This window comes from Melanotaenia boesemani, chromosome 10 (genome assembly GCF_017639745.1).
Source record: "Melanotaenia boesemani isolate fMelBoe1 chromosome 10, fMelBoe1.pri, whole genome shotgun sequence".
Lineage (NCBI taxonomy): Eukaryota > Metazoa > Chordata > Actinopteri > Atheriniformes > Melanotaeniidae > Melanotaenia > Melanotaenia boesemani.
Window position 1 is genome coordinate 1,706,855 of NC_055691.1, and position 18,306 is coordinate 1,725,160.

At 40.6% G+C, this 18,306-nt stretch overlaps 1 protein-coding gene across 2 annotated transcripts; it reads left to right on the forward strand.

Annotated features, from left to right (window-relative positions):
- Positions 1-592: 592 nt before the first annotated feature.
- Positions 593-18,047, forward strand: dus2 (dihydrouridine synthase 2). Of its 2 annotated transcripts, none has more exons than XM_041997360.1 (16): positions 593-701; positions 1,274-1,411; positions 1,494-1,539; positions 3,863-3,954; positions 4,032-4,075; positions 4,645-4,705; positions 4,775-4,822; positions 4,916-4,981; positions 6,687-6,757; positions 7,718-7,804; positions 8,125-8,293; positions 8,550-8,671; positions 8,769-8,909; positions 11,069-11,156; positions 15,000-15,073; positions 17,261-18,047. In XM_041997360.1, the coding sequence occupies exons 2-16, from the start codon at positions 1,292-1,294 to the stop codon at positions 17,553-17,555; spliced, it is 1,524 nt and encodes a 507-aa protein (XP_041853294.1). In that variant the 5' UTR covers positions 593-701; positions 1,274-1,291; the 3' UTR covers positions 17,556-18,047. The 2 variants fall into 2 exon arrangements, with proteins under 2 accessions (XP_041853294.1, XP_041853295.1); XM_041997361.1 differs by lacking the exon at positions 17,261-18,047 and adding an exon at positions 15,589-16,634.
- The last annotated feature ends 259 nt before the right edge of the window (positions 18,048-18,306 follow it).

The window sequence follows — 18,306 nt, forward strand, 5'->3', positions numbered from 1 at the left end:
CGGTCGGCTATTGTCTGCCAGGTTCTCTCGCGTTCTTTACTTATGGCATTGGTATTGCCTTTTTTCCTTATAATATCCTTAACTTCGTCAGAGAACTCCGTCAGGAGCTGTTGTTCAGCGGCCGTGACGTTGGACGCGCGACTTTTATTCTTTTCCCCATCGGTGATTCTGTGAGCGATCGCGAGGTCTGCTTCAGTATGCCGTGCACACGCACTTATCCAACTATCTTCACCTGGCTTAACCTAGCCGCACCTTCTCATCCTGGCTCAGCAAACGTGCAACCAATTAAGCCAGGATAGGCCGCGCAAGCTAGGTCAAGCTGGGCTTGCTTAATTATCCTGGATTTCTTTATTCTGGTTTCGTGCAATACCCCTCAGGTTAAAAACAAACAAACAACAAAAAACAATGTAGCATGTCACACTGGAGAAGTGGCTCCAACAGATACCTTGAGAAATAACAGATCTCTCCGTCCAGAATAGTGCAGTCCCAGGAAGTGCTAAGATACTGCACGGGAGTATCTTATTTTTAAAAAAAGAAATCATGAAAAAGAGCTCTGAGGTTTATACATATAACCATCTATACCTGAGCCAGGGGTTGTGACCTCAGGATGACGTATGTCTAAACAGGAAGTTGGGCAGCACGTTTATGTTGCTGCCACATGACCACACATCCCTGCCGTTGTCATAAGTAAATAAATGCCGGTGAGTTAGGTTAACGGAAGGTTTTGTAGTAAACATGAAAAGGACGTGTAAACACCGTGTGTTTGGCTCCATGTTGATGTTTTATTCCAGAAATATTCCGCTAAATCGGTGTCGGCGAAGCCGCCGAAATGCTAGCTTAGCTTAGCTATGTTTCTGCCAAACCTCATTCAGAAAAGTTGCGGTTTAAATGTTAAACGCTTGTCAGCCACCACGTGCAGCACGCAGAGCACGAGACCACTGTTTCTTCAGTTCAACGCCATATTGTCCTCACTTCGTCTTAATTAGTTTTTATTTATTTGTAACTGTTCCAGTTAAATAATTAATAAACCATGGACTTCCGCTGCTCTGTGTTTTAATAAAACTGCCTAGCTGAGATAAGATATACCTTAAGATTTTTAAACTTATGTTTGACTAAGTTAAAAATCAATAATTGTAATAAAGAAACCTTAAACAATGTATTTTATTTGAATCAAATGAACTTTAACTTAAGCTTATTAACATATTTTCAATAAAAGATTAATGTGGTAAAAAAAAACAAGGTTGTGACTGTGACTCCTCTGTGTTGTCTACAGATGGACTAAGTCGCTATCATGGCCACAGGCAGGCTGATTTTCAGTAATATCACCGCCCTGGGCCCCATGGTCCGAGTGGGGACTCTGCCAATGAGGCTGCTGGCTCTGGACTATGGAGCTGATGTGGTTTACTGTGAGGTGACACATGCTGGATCAGAGGAACAATACTCACCTCAGTGTTACCATCAGTGTTAAAGTGAATTCTCTTTTTGTTCTCCAGGAGCTGATTGACATCAAAATGGTCCTGTGTCAGAGGGTAGAGAACGGTAACAAACACTTTATTTTTCTTTCAGCATATATATATATATATATATATATATATATACACACACATATGCATGTTGAACCTTAACTCATTTCATCCCAGTCAACATTGATAGATAATGGTGTTATCATGGATCACTGGATCCACTCATTGTGGATTTAGTCTCTGAATTAAGGATGTCACAATTACTTAAATTTAAAATTAATTATGGTATTAAATTCATGATTAATTAATTAGAAATTTTCCTCAATATTGTCACTTTCCACAAAATATCATGTCTGAAGCATAACAACAGATCAGCATAACATGAGCACTAAAGAAAAACTAAGTTATTTGATAAATCACGTGGGTCATTCTGCAGCCATCCTCTAAATGTAAGGTTTGAAAAATGTCAGAATCTTCATAAACAAGGATTATCCTCCTTATTCATGAAGATTCTGACATTTTTATGATTTTATGGACATTAAGGTTTTGATGAATTCAGTTCAGCTTTGTGACAATCACCTACATACCGAAAATCAGCTTTTCTCACAGAAATAATTGCAAATTCTAGGGCTGGGCGATTTATTGAATTTTAATCTCAATTACCATCTGGGTTTTCAATGATCATAAAAATGAAATGATCCCATTTTTTGCTCCTTCTTAGTTTCCTCTTGTGCTGTTTTTAGTTACAAATCGAGCGCCACCTGCAGCGCTCTGCTACAGACTCCTCCCACTGCTACAGACTCCTCCCACTGCTCTGACCGCTTTGCTTTTATTCAGCATGAGCTGCCATCACCTTTCAAGTCAGACAGAAGACTTGCGACTAAATAATCCACCAGCAGTGTCTCCTGCCCTGTATGATGAGTGTCGTGAGGGTGTTGTGAAGGACGTGGCTACGGTCCAATGTTTCGCCACCGCTACGTGGTCAAGCTGCACCATAGAGCCGGATTTAAATGTCACGCTACATTTCATGAGTAATAACTTTGCAGCGTAAAGAGGAAAACAAAATATGTGTTAATTACACATTAATTAATCTCTTTGCATTGATGGATTATTTTTGACTGCCTTAATTAAAACTTAAAGACCTATAAGGAGCGTTGATGTGATTTCAAGCATTTACAGTGTTGGTAAATTAACACAACAATCATGATAACTGTAAAATTGTCAGTATTTCTTTGACATGAAATCAGACCAAGACATTTTTTAATCGTGAAATCCCTACTCTGAATAAACACTTTATTTTGTGACTGGATTGTAATCCTCCTGGACAGGATCAAAATCCCTGGAAAACTTCAGTAGATCACCTAAAGGGCAAGCTGTCCATCACAATTTACCCCACAGAGTAATGAACTACAGTCAGTTAGTTGGTTAGTTAGTTAGTTAGTTAGTAACCTGTTGCTAACAGCTAGCCAGTTAGACTACACCTGTTCTCCAAGCACCAGCTTGTACCTGAGCAGAGATGTGGTCAGTGTGGGCCTCTTCACTGGGGGAAAACCAGTAACTGCGTGGGTGAAATCCCTGTGTGTGGTCTGAAACAACCGGAAACCCTGGATGAATGCAGGCGTGTGTGTTCTGCTGTGTATGGGAGGGAAAACTCCAGATTCAGCAGTTACCGTGTCCACGAGGGTCTGAACTGTCAGATTTTGACACAGTTAAAGTGGGTACAGTTGGTATTTAATTATTTGAAATGACAAAAACAATCTACTATTAACTTACCCCTAATTTTAATTAACCCTTTAATACTCTACGAGCTCACCATTTTAATAACTTCTGTTTTGTTGTTGTGATTGGCCTTTATGCTGCTATATCTATTGATACCTTAATTTTATATCATTTTAGCCTCATAATCTGACTTCTGTGGCTGTTCTCGAAAAATAATGACTGGATGTTGACTGCGATTAAAAGGCTTGAGTTTCTACATGTATTTTCACATAAAAAAACAGCAAAAAAAAAAAAAAAAAAAAGCAGAAAAATATGACTTGGATTAAAGGGTTATTGAGTGATTATTGGCCCAGTCTTCTACATGGTGTTCCAAATGATTCTTCATGTAGGATTTTAGTTGAGAAAACGTGGTGGGTTTAGTTTTCTGTGCTAGATTTAGCTTGTGTTGTCTGTTTAGACCACTGATAACAATCTCAGACAGGTTTGATCTTTAGGTGGAACTACTGGAGGAGGTTGCTCCACATTATTCAGACAAGCTCCATATTTTTATTTGTAAATCAGGGTGTAGTGTGAACCGTTCTCCTACCTAGAGTCTAAACCAAATATCTTTATTACTAAATTATGCTTACCAGGTTAGTATAATCTGACTGTGTGTGTGTGTGTGTGTGTGTGTGTGTCAGAGGTTCTGCAAACAGTGGATTTTGTAGCTCCAGATGATCGTGTGATGTTCAGGACCTGTGAGAGGGAGAAGGACAAAGTGGTCTTCCAGATGGTGAGACACCAGTTTACTTCCTTCCGCTTCTTCCAGTTTGTCCCACGTTAACACCGAGTCTGTCTGCTGGTTTTCAGGGAACTGCAGACCCAGAACGGGCGCTGGCTGTGGCCCGTCTCGTGTGAGTTCTTGGCTTTGAGCTTTGACTTGACAGTGTTGAAGTGAGACAGAATTCTGTCTCTGTTATTTCCTTTGAAATTATTTTTTTTAATAATCTTGAACAGTAGCTTGACTCAAGCTTTCAGGAAGAATTGGACCATTAGCTGTTCACTGTTTTACATTAGCTTGTTCACACTCAGCTTCAAAACTTTGACCCTAGGTTTAACTAATCTCACTCAGCCATAAAGGAGAAATTGCAGTGGTGTAGTTCTGCATCAGATGGGGCACATAGAGGTGGAGAGTTTGAGTGAAAAGCTGAACCCCAAATAAGCAAAATATTATTTTTCTTCATCTGAGGTTTTCAGTAAGTTATTATCAAAATTATTATTCCAACCAAGGTGGAACTCTGTAAAATGACAGAAAAACAGAATGAAATCATTTGTAAATTTTATCAACCCATATTTTATCCCCAGTAGAGCTTAGAAAACAGTTTATTGTCATCATCAGTTCCTCTGGGACTGACAGCTTCCTCGTCTTCTACACAGCCACTAACATCACTGCAGACTGAAAGCATTTGTGTTTGTCATACAGGGAGAAGGACGTTGCTGCGGTGGATGTGAATATGGGCTGTCCCAAGGAATACTCCACCAAGGTTGGTAAAGGGTCAGTGTTAAGTTGACCTCTGACCCTGTGGCTGACTCTGCTCTCTGTTGTCCTGCAGGGGGGGATGGGAGCTGCTCTTCTGTCAGATCCTGACAAGATCGAAGCTGTGAGCTCTTCTGTTCCTCTGAGTTTACAGATGACGATTGTTTGTGGAGAAGAAGACTTGAACTGGAATCTCAAATTTTTTTTCTGCCTGTAGATCCTGAAGAAACTTGTTATGGGAATTTCCAAACCAGTGACGTGTAAAATCCGAATTCTCCCGTCGGTGAGATCAAATTTCTTATTATGTCACTAGTATTTTGTCTCTTTTTTTTTATCTTCTTGTGTTTGTGGTGCAGCTTTATCAGTTGTAGCTCTGCTCCAGTGATGCTGATGGAAGTTTTGCAGTAACCATAGTAACCACAACTCCATCATCCTACCATTGAAGGATTTTCTCTTGATCAGATTGATTCATAAACTTTTTTAAATGTGTCCCATTGGGTTTTTTCACACTCATTCATAAAAGTGATGACAGTAACACTGACATGGTAACAGGATGGATTATTTCATCTCCTTATTTTTGAGTCAAAGCCAACAGTTAGTCCCCGACCAGAACCAGAATAACTCGGCAGATAACAGATTAAATTGTGACTGACCTGTTGTAATGAAGAATTTCCATCTTTATCCTGGTCACATCTCATAAATTGGTTAGTTTGTAAAAGGTTGTTCTGGATATGAACTGGACCACAGGTTATTTTTCTCAGTTTTGATTAATAAACCAAACTAAAAGTAGTTTGTAATTTTAACACCAAACACTTTAAAACTAAACGCCTATAATCATCCAGTATTTTCTATGATACAGCCTCAGATTTCCCTCTGCTGTGATGTTTCCTTCCATCTTTACCTGAGATAATTACAGTGGGTTGTTTGTTTCAGGCTTCAGATATACAGGGAGAGAGGAACATTCAGGGGAAACTTTAGGAAATGCAGTTAGGACATAAAAATACGGAGAGGAAAGCAGGAACAGGGAACTGGTTGTTAAAGGTCAGGTTGACGTTTACGAGATGTGAAAACTGAAAAGTTCAGTATCCTGAAATGGAAAATCTAACAGGAAGTGTGCTGTTGAGAAAGTAAGGAAGCAAAGTAAATTCACTGCTACACAAATGGTTTTCTGAATTAATTAGGTCATTAATGTTTTCTCATTAAATTAACCATATAAATGAATGACATATTTCCAGGTTCTTCAACTGTGTTCCGATCCACAGGAAGTTAAATCTTTCAGGACTATCCTTCCACTACGTCACACTCATTTCTGTAGAACCAGAGGCTGCAGGTTTTAGGTTAACAGCTACGGGTTTTATAGTCAAACTATGGGACAGGTTATTCTTCTCTCAGTGTAAACTCTTCATCTCTTAAAAATGAGTTATTCTATGAAGTTAAACATGAAGGTTCTGACTCTACAGCCTGCAAGCTGTTGTCATGATCACTGTGGACATCCTGGATCATAATTATCTCATAAATTAAGAAAAACCAAAGAGAATATGTTGAAAAATATTTGAAAGTTGGAATAAGTGAAGCTGTAAATCTGCCCAGATGTGGAATCTTTCTTAGTAGACTAAGAGACAGTTTCTTTCCCAGAGCAATAACCACATTAAACAATTCAAAATCACACTGATAAGAACTGAAAGTTGCAAAAAAGCCGGTCCTTCTGTTGTAATAGGAGACATCTAAAACCTGCAGGACAGTAGCTCACGAGGACCGGAGTTGGAGACCCCTGGTCTACATTCTCTCCGTCTGCACTATTTACTGTTTAAATTCTGTTTGTTTACACTTTTCTGTTGTATTTCATATCATTTTTTGCACTCATTTCTATTGTTTTACAATATTTATTTAAAATATTTTAAAAGTCACCATTTTAATAAACTGCTCAAATTTTGTTGTTACAACAACGATAACACAGACGATTCTGATTCTGACTCTGCTGCTTTCAGCTGGAGGAAACAGTCCGTCTGGTCCAGAGGATTGAGAAGACCGGCGTTTCTGCCATCGCTGTTCACGGCAGGTAAAGGCTGGCACACATTACAAGATTCTTCAGATCTTCACAGATTTAGAGACCACACGCTTGATGTCAACAAACGATCAGCGCGACAGATCACACAAGATTTCTCTCTTCTTGTCTTATAAAGAGCACACCACACGCTAACAGACTATCAGGTTCTTCGCTTTTAATATTCCAGAACTCGCCTTCAAGCAAGACTTCAGTGTAAACGAACAAGGAAGCAGCAATGATGGTTGTTTTCGTCCTCTTACTTTCCGAAAAACACACACAAAAGAAAAACGACTAGTTTCTGCATCAACCAGTGACGAGAATAATAGTGTTGTCACGTTAATCACAGCACTCTCACTGTGTTAATGGTGCTTTATTAACGTCAGTCAAAGAACTCGTATAACAGCATGAGCCCGCTACCGCCTGGTGGGCGGGGTCAAAACCTGTCGTACGTCATGTGATGTCATCCACATGCTGGCTTTGATCGTAAGGTGGAGATCAGGACAAAAATCGATTATCTGGTAGTGTGTTCCAGCCTTAATCTGCTCATCTGACCAGGTTTCTTCATATCAGGAGCGCACACTTTCTTTCTAAACCTACATCAGGTTTTTCAAATTTAAATTTAGTCTGTTTGTGATCAGATGAACAAGAAATTTTGTCTTCCTGATAAACTGATCCACAATTTTGGGCTTTGATTTAGTAAAAAATTGGAAGCTAATTGTCCCACAGACTTCACTTGACCTGCAGTCTTGTCTCTGATCTGCTGAATACTTGAATTCATGAAAATGACCTCATTCATCCCCAAACAGGAGCTATTGGGTTGCAGTCTGAAGAAATGTGAAATATTTTTGTCTATGAAATAAGATTTCCACATTGAAGGCTGAGCTGAAACCAAAGAACTTTCTGGATGTTTCTGACAACAGAGAACAGCAGGTAGAAGAGAAAGTGAAAGCCATCTTGGTTCATGTGTTTCAGGTTTAAGGAGGAGAGGCCCCGGCATCCCGTCCACTGTGACTACATCCAGGCCGTTGCTCAGGCCGTCTCCATCCCCGTCATCGCAAAGTAGGTCACACACTCTGGCTGTTTCAGGTTTATGTTTATGAAAGGAAACTTTTCCTTGATTTATTTATTTCTTTGTTTTTTTACGTAGTTTTTCAGCCGTTAACTGAAGTTTGTCACATTTTTGTATCAAACCTCTGAAGATGTTCTTTTGCCAAACATCCAGCCATCATGATTTATTTAGAAATCAGCTTTGAAATTAGTTCAGAAAAAAAAAGTTTAAAATACAGAATTTAACTCTGGTCTTAGATCAGATTTACAGGTTTTACCAGCTGATTTAACAAACCCTTAACCAAACCAGTAAAGATGTCGGTGTCTTCTAGCGGAGGTTCTCTGGATCTGGTGAAAAGCCACAGCGACATCGCAGAGTTCCGACGGGTGACGGGCGCCTCCTCCGTCATGTTGGCCCGCTCCGCCATGTGGAACCCGTCAGTGTTCAGCAGCCAGGGACCCCTGGCGGTGGAGAAGGTGATGGAGGAATACCTCAAATATGTAAGTCACTGTCTAGAGGTCTGGTTTGGTCTGACCTGCAGTCAGGAGGGTCAGAGAAATCATTGATTGATTTGAATTGGTTTATGGTTGATTGATTTCTTTTGTTCCAGTATTTTTTTAAATCATCTATAATCAGAGATTATTCTGAATGTGCGGTCTGATTTCAGACTGGTTAATGTTTAACCCGTCAGAACAAACCCTGCTTGGCCACGAGGTTCCTGTCTGAACGGGAAGATGACTGATTTTGTTGTTCCAGGCCATCCGATATGACAACAATCCCTTCAACACAAAGTACTGCCTGTGTCAGATGCTGAGAGACAAGGTGGAGTCTCCACTGGGGAAACAAGTGCAGGCAGCTCAGACCAATGCTGAGATCAGGTGACTTTTCCTGACCTCTGGTCACCATAAACCAGCAGATCCTCAGGTGTGGTCTCAGGTGTCGTGTGATGTGACGTGATGGATGCTTGTGATGCAGTGAGGCGTACGGGCTGCAGGAGTTTTACCAGCAGACTCAGGAACAGCTCCAGGCCAGGAGGGACGCCCTGCAGAGCAGCAGCCAGCTGGACACACCCGTCATGGATGGAGACGTCACCACCATGCCCATCAAGTTTGAACGGTTAGTGAGTCTGAACTAAACTTTAAAGACACAGGATCACAGCTTAACTTGAGATGCTGGATCGGTTGTTTTTTTAGTGAAGAACATAAGGTTCTGACATAAAGAGATTGAAACTGAATGAGGGAACAGAGTGCTATGTGGTCGTGGATCCTCTCAGTTATAGGCTGAGAGGATCCAGAGAAGGAGGCACTGAAGCTCAGAGCTCCATCTCTCACCCTGACGTCAGCAGCTCTGTCTCTGCTGCTTATTTTCATAAGCAAAGACTGATGCTAAAAACATGTTGGTAGCCATAGCAACTTCTCTTTTGTGGCTGGCAGTTCTCTCTCAGTTTACATGTCAGTGATGGTAGATGTTATCAGCTGTTTTATGCTAACAGTAGCACGTCTGTTTATCGGGAAACCGACTGAACTTCACTAGATTTACTGTCCTCTTAACATCTCTGTCATTCAGCAGTTTGGAGAAATGACCCAGGAATTTATTTGTAAAAACAAGTTTGAATAAAAGAAGCTGCTGATCTCTGGAGAAAGGATTCACATTGTCATACATGGTTATTAATCCTGGGAATGGAGATCTCTGTATGGAGTCTGACATAGTGTTTATAGTACACAGGTGGAAATATGAATATTTTTTATTTCATCAATTTAACTTAAAAGGGAAACTAATATATTATATACTCATTACATGTAACGTGAGATATTTCCAGCTAATTTTGCTGATTATGGCTTACAGCTTATAAAACCCCCAAAATCATAATCTCAGAAAATTTAAATATCACATGAAATCAATAAAAAAAAAAAAAGATTTTGAGTACAGAAATATTGACTATCTAAAGACTACAGTCCTGCATATGAACTCAGTTCTTGGTCTGAGCCCCTCTTGCATGGATTCCTGCCTCCATGCGGCGTGGCATGGATGTCTTCAGCCTGTGGAACTGCTGGGGTGGAATGAAGACCAGGAGGGGTCTCATCTTTCTCTTGGCATTGCTCCATAGATTTTCTACGGGGTTCAGGTCAGGACAGTTTGCGGGCCAGTCCAGCACAGCAATCCTTGGTCATTGAACCAGGTTTTGGTTCTTTTAGCAGTGTGGGCAGGTTCCAAGTCCTACTGGAAAAAAAGTCCACATATCCAAAAGCTTTTCTGCTGAAGGAAGCAGGAAGGGCTCTAAAGCCTCCTGGTAGACGCTGCGTGGACTCTGGACTTAAAAAAGCCCAGTGGACCAGCACCAGAGGACACAGCTCCCACATCACCACCCACTGTGGAAACTTCACGCTGCACTTGTCTTTGATTGTTGCCTCTCCAGTCTTCCTCCAGACTCTGGGACCTGGATTTCCACATCAGATGTAAAGTTTGCTCAGAAAAGAGCCCTTTGTCACCACTGCTCAGCAGCCCAGTTCATTTTTCTTTAGCCCAGGTAAGATGCTTCTGACGTTGTGTTTTGTTCAGGAGTGGCTTGACGAGAGAAATACGACATGTGAAGTTCAGGTCCAGGATCCGTCTGTGTGTGGTGGCTCTGGAAGCTCTAACTCCAGCCTCAGTCCAGTCCTGGTGAAGCTCCCCCACATTTCTGATCGACCTTTTCCTGACCGTCCTCTCCAGTCATCCCTGCTGGTTGTTCACCCGTTTCTTCCACACTCAACATTTTTTAATGTGCTTTGATGCAGCGCTTTGAGGGCATCCAACTTCTTTTGCAATTAACTTTTGAGGCTTTCCCTTGTGGAGGGTGTCAATGATGGTTTTCTGCACACCTGTCAGGTCAGCAACCTTCCCCATGATTGTGAATTTTACTTGAACAGACCGAGAACATTTAAATGCTCAGGAGTCCTTTGCAGATGTTTTGGATTAATTAGCGGATTAGCGTGCAGCACTTAGAGGCTACAACACTGAACCTTTTCACACTTTTTTGATTTGGGGTTTTTGTAAGTTGTAAGCCATAATCATAACAAAAAATGCTTGCAATATCTCACTTTGCATATAGTGAGTCTATATATTAGTTTGCCTTTTTAGGTTGAATTATTTAAATTTAAGTTTTGCAGTACTCAACTTTTTTTAGTTTAACCTGTATTTAAACTCTGATAAATGTTTTCTTGTGATCCTCCTGTTTTGTTTGTTAGTTTTCTACATGAAATCTCTGAAGGTGTGATTTGTGGATGTGGTTTCAGGAGGGAGTATCCTCCACAAATCACTCCCAAAATGTTCCTGTTGGAGTGGAGCCGGCGGGAGAAACTGGAGCAGCCACTCTATGAAACGGTGAGGACATTCCTGTGTTTTTATTCCACGCTGTGAAAGATGAAAATCATTTCTGTCCATTTCCTCTTCTCTTTGTTTGGTTTGGAAATGTGGTTGAACTCTGAAAACTGCTGTTTTTCACCAGTAGCTCACTGAACAGTCCAACTGAACATCATGTAATAATGAAAAACAGCCTGAAAGTCAGAGCAAAAAACGTTCAGTGTCTAGCTGTACATAACCGAGCTGATCCTTCAGTCTGACTAAAGTTGCCTCAGTAAAAAGTCTTAAACTATATTACGTTTGTAAAATAACATTTACTTAACCCATTTATACATTTCTTAAAATCTCTCCTTCTTGAAACTGTTGAGCAGGTAGTAAAGTTAAATAAGAGAGCCTTTATGTCCCCGTCGTCCACAGAAACCTTACCAGCAGCTGCAAGATGGGTCTGGACAGATTAAACTGGAGGCTTCAGAACCAGACGCTTGCTGAATATTTGAGATTTTCCACATTATTCTTAGTGATTGTGAAACCAAATAAGTTTGGAACCCCTGAAAGATTCTGAAACACTGCAAAAATGAGGCTAATATGAGGGGGAAAGTCTCTTAACAGACGGTCATCCAGTGCAGTAAGATAATTACACTCCTGAAAAAAGAAAACATTTCTAGACTTTAGAGAAGTGAGAAATATCTTAAAGTAAGTGTTGAGACTCCTAATTCCACATCCTTTATTAAGTAACAAAACCTCTAAACCAGAGGTCACTTACAGAGGACCACGGTCCGGATTCAGACCCAGAACCTGTCCCATATAGACTCAGAGCTAAGATAAAAAATCTGACATGGTCGAACACACACAATCGAACATACACACTCCCGGACCTTGGCTCCAAAAGTTTTTGGAGATGAACAAGATGAACTAAAAAAGTTTTTCAGGTACATGATATTACATTCAGAATGAACCTTATGCACCAAAAGTGTCCCGCATGCGTAGAAGACACGACGACGTGACAGCAGGCGTGTGACGTCTTCGTGTTTGTGGAAGTAAACATGGACGGTAACAGCGGAGCTTATGTTGCAATTTTTAATTTATTATCCAACCGTAGCCAGCACATTTTAAATAACATCATTTTAAGGAGGAGATTACAGAAGAGGAGAACCAGATTTTTAGCCATGGCATTTTGTGGAGCAGTGGCAGCAACGTCTCTACAGAGAACCATGGGTACGGAGTTGCAGTCAGGAGGTGCTGGAGAGTGATGTGAGGCCTTTACAGATAAGAGTTTATAAACAACAGCGTGTATGATGTGTAGGACGGATTAATGCGGCCTGGCCGTTCAGGCTGAAGTCGCATGGCTAAAGATCAGATACGTATCAGATGTAGGACCACGTATCTAAGTGGCCTGGGTTGCATTTGAAAAAATCGGATCTGTGTCGTTCAGACTGTCATGAAAAGATCAGATACAGGTCGCATAGGGGTAAAACGTTCGGATTGGGTCACTTCAGCCTGCAGTGTGAACGTAGCCTAAGACACACTGAAAAGAAACGTTCGTACCGTGAAAAGCTCGCTAGAGGATGTTACCGTGCAAAAAAACCTGCCTACTAATAACTTACAAGTTATTAATTCAATGGTTACAAGCTCCTGAACAATGAATGAAGCTCAGGTTTAGATGCGTTTCCACCCGTTTCAGTCTCAGAAGTCAGTGTTTACCTTGCCAGAAGTTCCTACACCCGCCATGAATGTATAAACTACAAACCAGTGGATTAAAGCCTGATCATTCATATGTTAATTAAACATTTATTGTTCTGATATTTTTATTCTGAAATCAGATAAATTATCTGTTCATCTGATTCATTTCAAATAAGTGTTTATATTTCGGGTGTTAAAAAAGATAAAGACATTAGAATTAATTTAATACATCTTACAAAAAACACTGTAAAAGTATGAAAGAAGTAAAAAATACGAGGACATATATTTTTTTTATCACAAAAGCAATGAAATATACAAAAAACTTGACTGGATCTGATGGCAGAAGTACTCTGAAACGTCTGGAAAAAGTAAAGCGTCCTGAATGTGGTGACTGAATGTCCGGCAGAGCAACACTGCGACTCATGACCAGACAACAAACCTGGTGGAAGAGAAGGATGTCCACACCTGCACATGGGAGTTTCATCCAGATCGCTGCATTTAAAATCACGTGCTGTCTGTCGCCATTAACCTTTTTAACATGAATTCTCAGGTGCACCGCCTCACCTGCTCTCATCAGCCCATTCATAGACAGACATGTTGTAAATGCAGCCATCTTCACTTCTGCTCACATAAAGCCCAGACTGTCAGCTCGAAGCTCATCACCTGGGAAAGTTCCTGCAGACGTTCACTGTTTTCTGGGATGTGTTTATTCACTGCACCAAGATGGAAACGGAGGATTAAAATCCGCTGGTTAATTTCCTTTTTGTGCCCTGATTACGAAGCTGCTGCTGCAGCCGAAGAAACGACTTGGGAAAAAACGATAACATGAAATACTCGTCGTAAATTCTAAATAAGACAGAGATTAAAAACACTAGAGCCGCTGCAGTGCACCCAAAATGGCTTTCTCCCACAATTCTGTGTTTTTTATGTCATGCTTCACAGGCCGGTGAGCCGTCCTCCATAATGACACACAAGTTTTTTCTTAAGCCAACAAAAATCCAGCAAGACTTATTTAATCTGTTGGTCTGGAGGGAAGGATGCTTTCTCCGCTGCCATGCTGACATAAAAAAGGTGGTGTTTGCAGCATCTGACCATCACAAACATGGAGGAACCCTGCAGCGCAGCCTACTTTACCATGTAGGAAGACAAGTATTCTTCAAAAATATGCAGAATTAAAACACATGATCCAGGCCAAAAGCAACACTGTTGCCGCAGCAACAGCCAGGAAGTAATGCTGGCTTTGTTAATCCGTAAATTCGGGAGAATATACTATATTAATTCATGGGAAAATATAAACAGAACGCCCTCTGATCACTCTTTCCTCAGGGTCCTTCCTTTCCTTTACATTTCCCATGGAGTTGTTTTGAGGCTCGGCACCCCCCATGTGAACAGGTTTGTGTTGGAATATTAATTCCTCACTGTGACTGCACATGTAGGCGTACGCTCCATAAATTCATAGTGCTGCAGTTACACTATGTGTGGTCATTATTATTGACGTCATTAATTCAGATTGAACAGTGGAGCTAAACAGACGGGGAACAAGCACATTATCAGTGAAAAGCTTCATTTCTTCACACTGTTGTACAGCGAAATCAACAGAATTCATTTGATATTGTTTGCAGCCAGTCAGCTGACAAATGTAGTGCAGTCCATCCGGATTGTATTCATCCTTAAAAACTCTTAAGCTCCTCTCACGATCCACGCACCATCGATGGGATGTTCTAAAAAGAGGTCGGCCATTTTCCAAGAGAACTGATTGTTCAGGAGGAGGCGCTCTCTTATCCAGAGCATGACCTGCTTCAGAGCAGGTCCAGCTTAAGTTACCATGGTGATTTACCCCGGCAAGAGGTGAACCAGCTTCATAGGATGTAAAACTCAGGGTCAACCCTGAAGTCACCCTGATAACAGAAAATCCAGCTTCGTAGTGCAGGCCTCTGGCCTCCTGATCAAACAGCAGATTAAACCCACCTGGTCCACAGTCTCAGGGTCAGGTTCTCTGTTGAACTTCAGGTTTGAAAAGTGATGCAGCTCTTAGTCGGTTTTTATTGGTACAGTCCTGTAGTTAAAAGGAAAACTCACCATAACAATATTTTCTTACCTACCTCCACAGGTGTGGCAGGCTGTGGCCCAGAGCTGCAAACCTTGTTGTCTGGCTTGTGATCAGAGTGTGTGTTGTGTTTTCAGGTGCAGCGTTCTCAGGATCGAGCCTTTCAGTCCACTGTGACTGTCGCTCAGAAGAAGTACAGGTCTTCACTCTGGTCAGTATTCAGTTAGTCTGCAGCTGCTTCACAACCGTCAGCACAGATGGAGCCAGAATTATGTCTCCGTCAGTCACCTGCTTTAGTTTCCCCCCTGCTTCTGGTTTGATGTTGTCCGCTTCACTGTGAGAATGTCGTCAGGCTGAAATCAGCTGATTGGTAACTCATGATAACCATCATTTATCAGAACATCCTCAGCTGTCAGATTCTGAGGCTAAAATGATGAAAAATGAATGAATTTATAGATATAGCTGCGTAAAGACCAACCAAAACAACACAGAATTTATTACTGACAGAACTTTGTAGAAATAACTCACAGGTCAACAGTGACCAAGCCTTTTCTCATCTCATCCTTCTCTCAAGTCTTGGCTTTCAGGAGGAAAAATATTGGCACTGAAACAAACACACAACAGAAACTATTTCCATGTTTCCACTTTTTCCTCCAGCTGTTTTATTTTTGTTTTATTTTGCTATTTACAGTTATTCATGCTACCATTTTCCTTCGATCCTCACAGCTCAGCTGGTTTTTGGTGCCACCAGCCATAGAGGACCAGTTTTTATCGGTCAGTTTGAGCTCTGATTGGTGACATGTTTGACAGGAAGTGGCTTCATCATCATTTTTGGGTCAAACTACAGGTCTCTTAGCAACATAGTAGCCATAGTGATCTTTTTAGGAAAATGTGATAAGAAATGGATCACCGTCATGTGGTTTTACCACATAGAGTCAAACAGATAAGAACCAGTCAGAAAGCAAGCCTGATGGGCATTATGGCAGTTGATTCTGCATACCTTTACTTCACATCAGATCCCAGATTAGGATCACAAGCTTGCATTCTGATTGGTTCTTATCAAGTGTAAACAACATCATCCAGCTCTGAGAGTTTTTAGCTCTGGATCCTCACACTGATTTGTTTATTGACACTCCGCCAAAGCCAAAATTAGAAAAGCACATTTTAATAGCAGGTAAAAACACAAAGACTCATCATCCAGATCCAGACTGTGGTGATACCCGGTCAGAGTCACACCTTTGTCAGCGTCATGTTTTCTTGACTTTGTGTTGATGCTGTTTCTATGAAGGTCTCACATTAATGTTTGTGTTTAAGCTCTTTAGAGCAGATGGAGGAACGATGGAAGTAAGTTTGACAAGAGGTTAATTCCTACGTTTGTTTTTCCTGACAGTAGGGTCCACACGGGTCCTTTAGTCCTTCTGGATTTATTTAAGGCCCAACCTTAAAGTATTTATATGACAGGCATGTTAGCGATGACAGAATGAAAGAAACCATTAAAACCAGTGGTGAAGAACACCCCATTATGAAACAGTATGCAGCATGACTATCACATTCCCATTTCTCTGTGTTTTGTTTGTTCATTTCCTCCACTTACGGTGACACGTGGTTGAGCACATTTTCCTACACTTTTTACCACATGAGCAACACAAAAGAGCATTATGAGTAGGACAAATGCTGTCACTTGATATGGAGGATTTAGGCCTTCAGACGTCATGAAGTTCTCAGTTCACATAAAGGGACTAATCTTCACTCCCGATTATATATATATATATATATATATATATATATATATATATATATATATATATATATATATATATATATATATATATATTTTTTTTTTTTTTTTTTTTTTTTTTATATATATATCTTTAAAATTGAGATTATTAGTCATCAGCCTCATTGTTGCAGCTCATTGATGCCAATAAGCTGAAGATTAAACCAAATCCATATGATGAAACATGAAGAGATTAAATGAAAGTGTCATACCTGAACATCCCTCATATTATTAGCTCATATTTAAGATGATGGAACTGGACCTGTCTTTTGGTTCATTTTCAGAATCAGACATTATTTATTTATCCCAGACTGGGAAATCAGAGCGTTACAGCAGCACATAAGAAAGAGAATGAGAATAAAATTAAATAAACTATATGATGCAAAAATACTATTTACAACATAGAAAATATTCTGATCAAAAACTGAAAAGAAAAATACTATTTACAATGTATTTTACAAATAAATATTCAGGTAAAAAGTGAAAAAAGAAAATGTGGGATGTAAGGTATGACACTACGGAGACTTGTTAGCTACCAGTCCCGAGTCTGGAGTTGGGACGTCACCTGATGGTTGTTCAGACAGAAAACTGCTGACATGTGAACGCATGTGTTCCTTTCAGGGAAAAGTCCAAGAAGTTTGCAGAACAAGCAGCTGCCATCGTCTGCCTGCGGCTTTTGGGAATACCAGAGGGTCGCATTGGTGAGGAAGACTCCGGACTTGTCTGCAAGAGGAAGAGGGAGGGAACGATGAACGGCAGCACAGAAGAGAGGAGAAAGAAGCTTCATGTTGCCAACATCCCTAATGAATCAGAAAGCCTGCAGCCCGCTGTGGTGGCGAACGGTGAACCCGGCCGCGCCTTAGGAGCACATGTAAGAGCAGTTAGCGGTTACACGGAGGATCCAAAGAGCATCTGACAGACGGATGGGTGTTTGAGTCAGAGAGACAAATCAGACTTCCTCTTGTCACGGATGGAAGAATTAAGAGGAAACTTCAACTGTCAGGTTTTCACACCGACTGGCATCATCTCCCATCTCTCCCGAACCAGAAGTGCAACACTTAAATCAGTTCTGAACCTTTAAGAAAAGGAACCATGGCAACTGCAATTTGGTCACCACTTTTACAAAACAATCATCAGAACTTGTTGTGCCGTCTGGTTTTGTGCTGAAGTGCTTCATAAAACCACGGTGCCTTACAGAGTGTTTTTTTTCTTCCATATTCCCGCTCAGAAAAACCTCTTTCCAGCTCTGTACTCGCTATTTGCTTCTTTTGTTTAAGTGTTTGGTTTTTCTCTTAAGGACAAGCTGGTGTATTTTCATTTCATTTTTCTGTGCATTTTGTGAATGAAAGACGCTATTTATTTGACTGAATCCAAATCCCACAGCCTGATAAATGTTTCTAAGAAAGAATTTGGAATGATTGGAGTTGAGTTTCTGGAAAAGGCTGTACTGTTTTGAGTTTTGAAAATGAATTTGAATTGAGTTTTTAAAAGACCTGAGATGAACTTGAAATATAGACAACCAGCCTCTGACGTCGACTAGGCGGTCTTATGATTCCTTCATGAATGCTGGGAAATATGGACATCAGCCCAGTTGAGATGAGTTAGAAGTGTCTGTAAAATGTTACTCCCCAAATTTGCAGGAAAGTTGGAAAGAATTTCATTTAAAA

Bases quoted from the DNA above. Each gene is read 5' to 3' on its own strand.
- dus2 (XM_041997360.1), top strand. From the start codon at position 1,292: ATGGCCACAGGCAGGCTGATTTTCAGTAATATCACCGCCCTGGGCCCC. The intron at 1,540-3,862 runs GTAACAAACACT...TGTGTGTGTCAG, and splicing joins GTGTCAGAGGGTAGAGAACG to AGGTTCTGCAAACAGTGGAT. The intron at 3,955-4,031 runs GTGAGACACCAG...GCTGGTTTTCAG, and splicing joins ACAAAGTGGTCTTCCAGATG to GGAACTGCAGACCCAGAACG.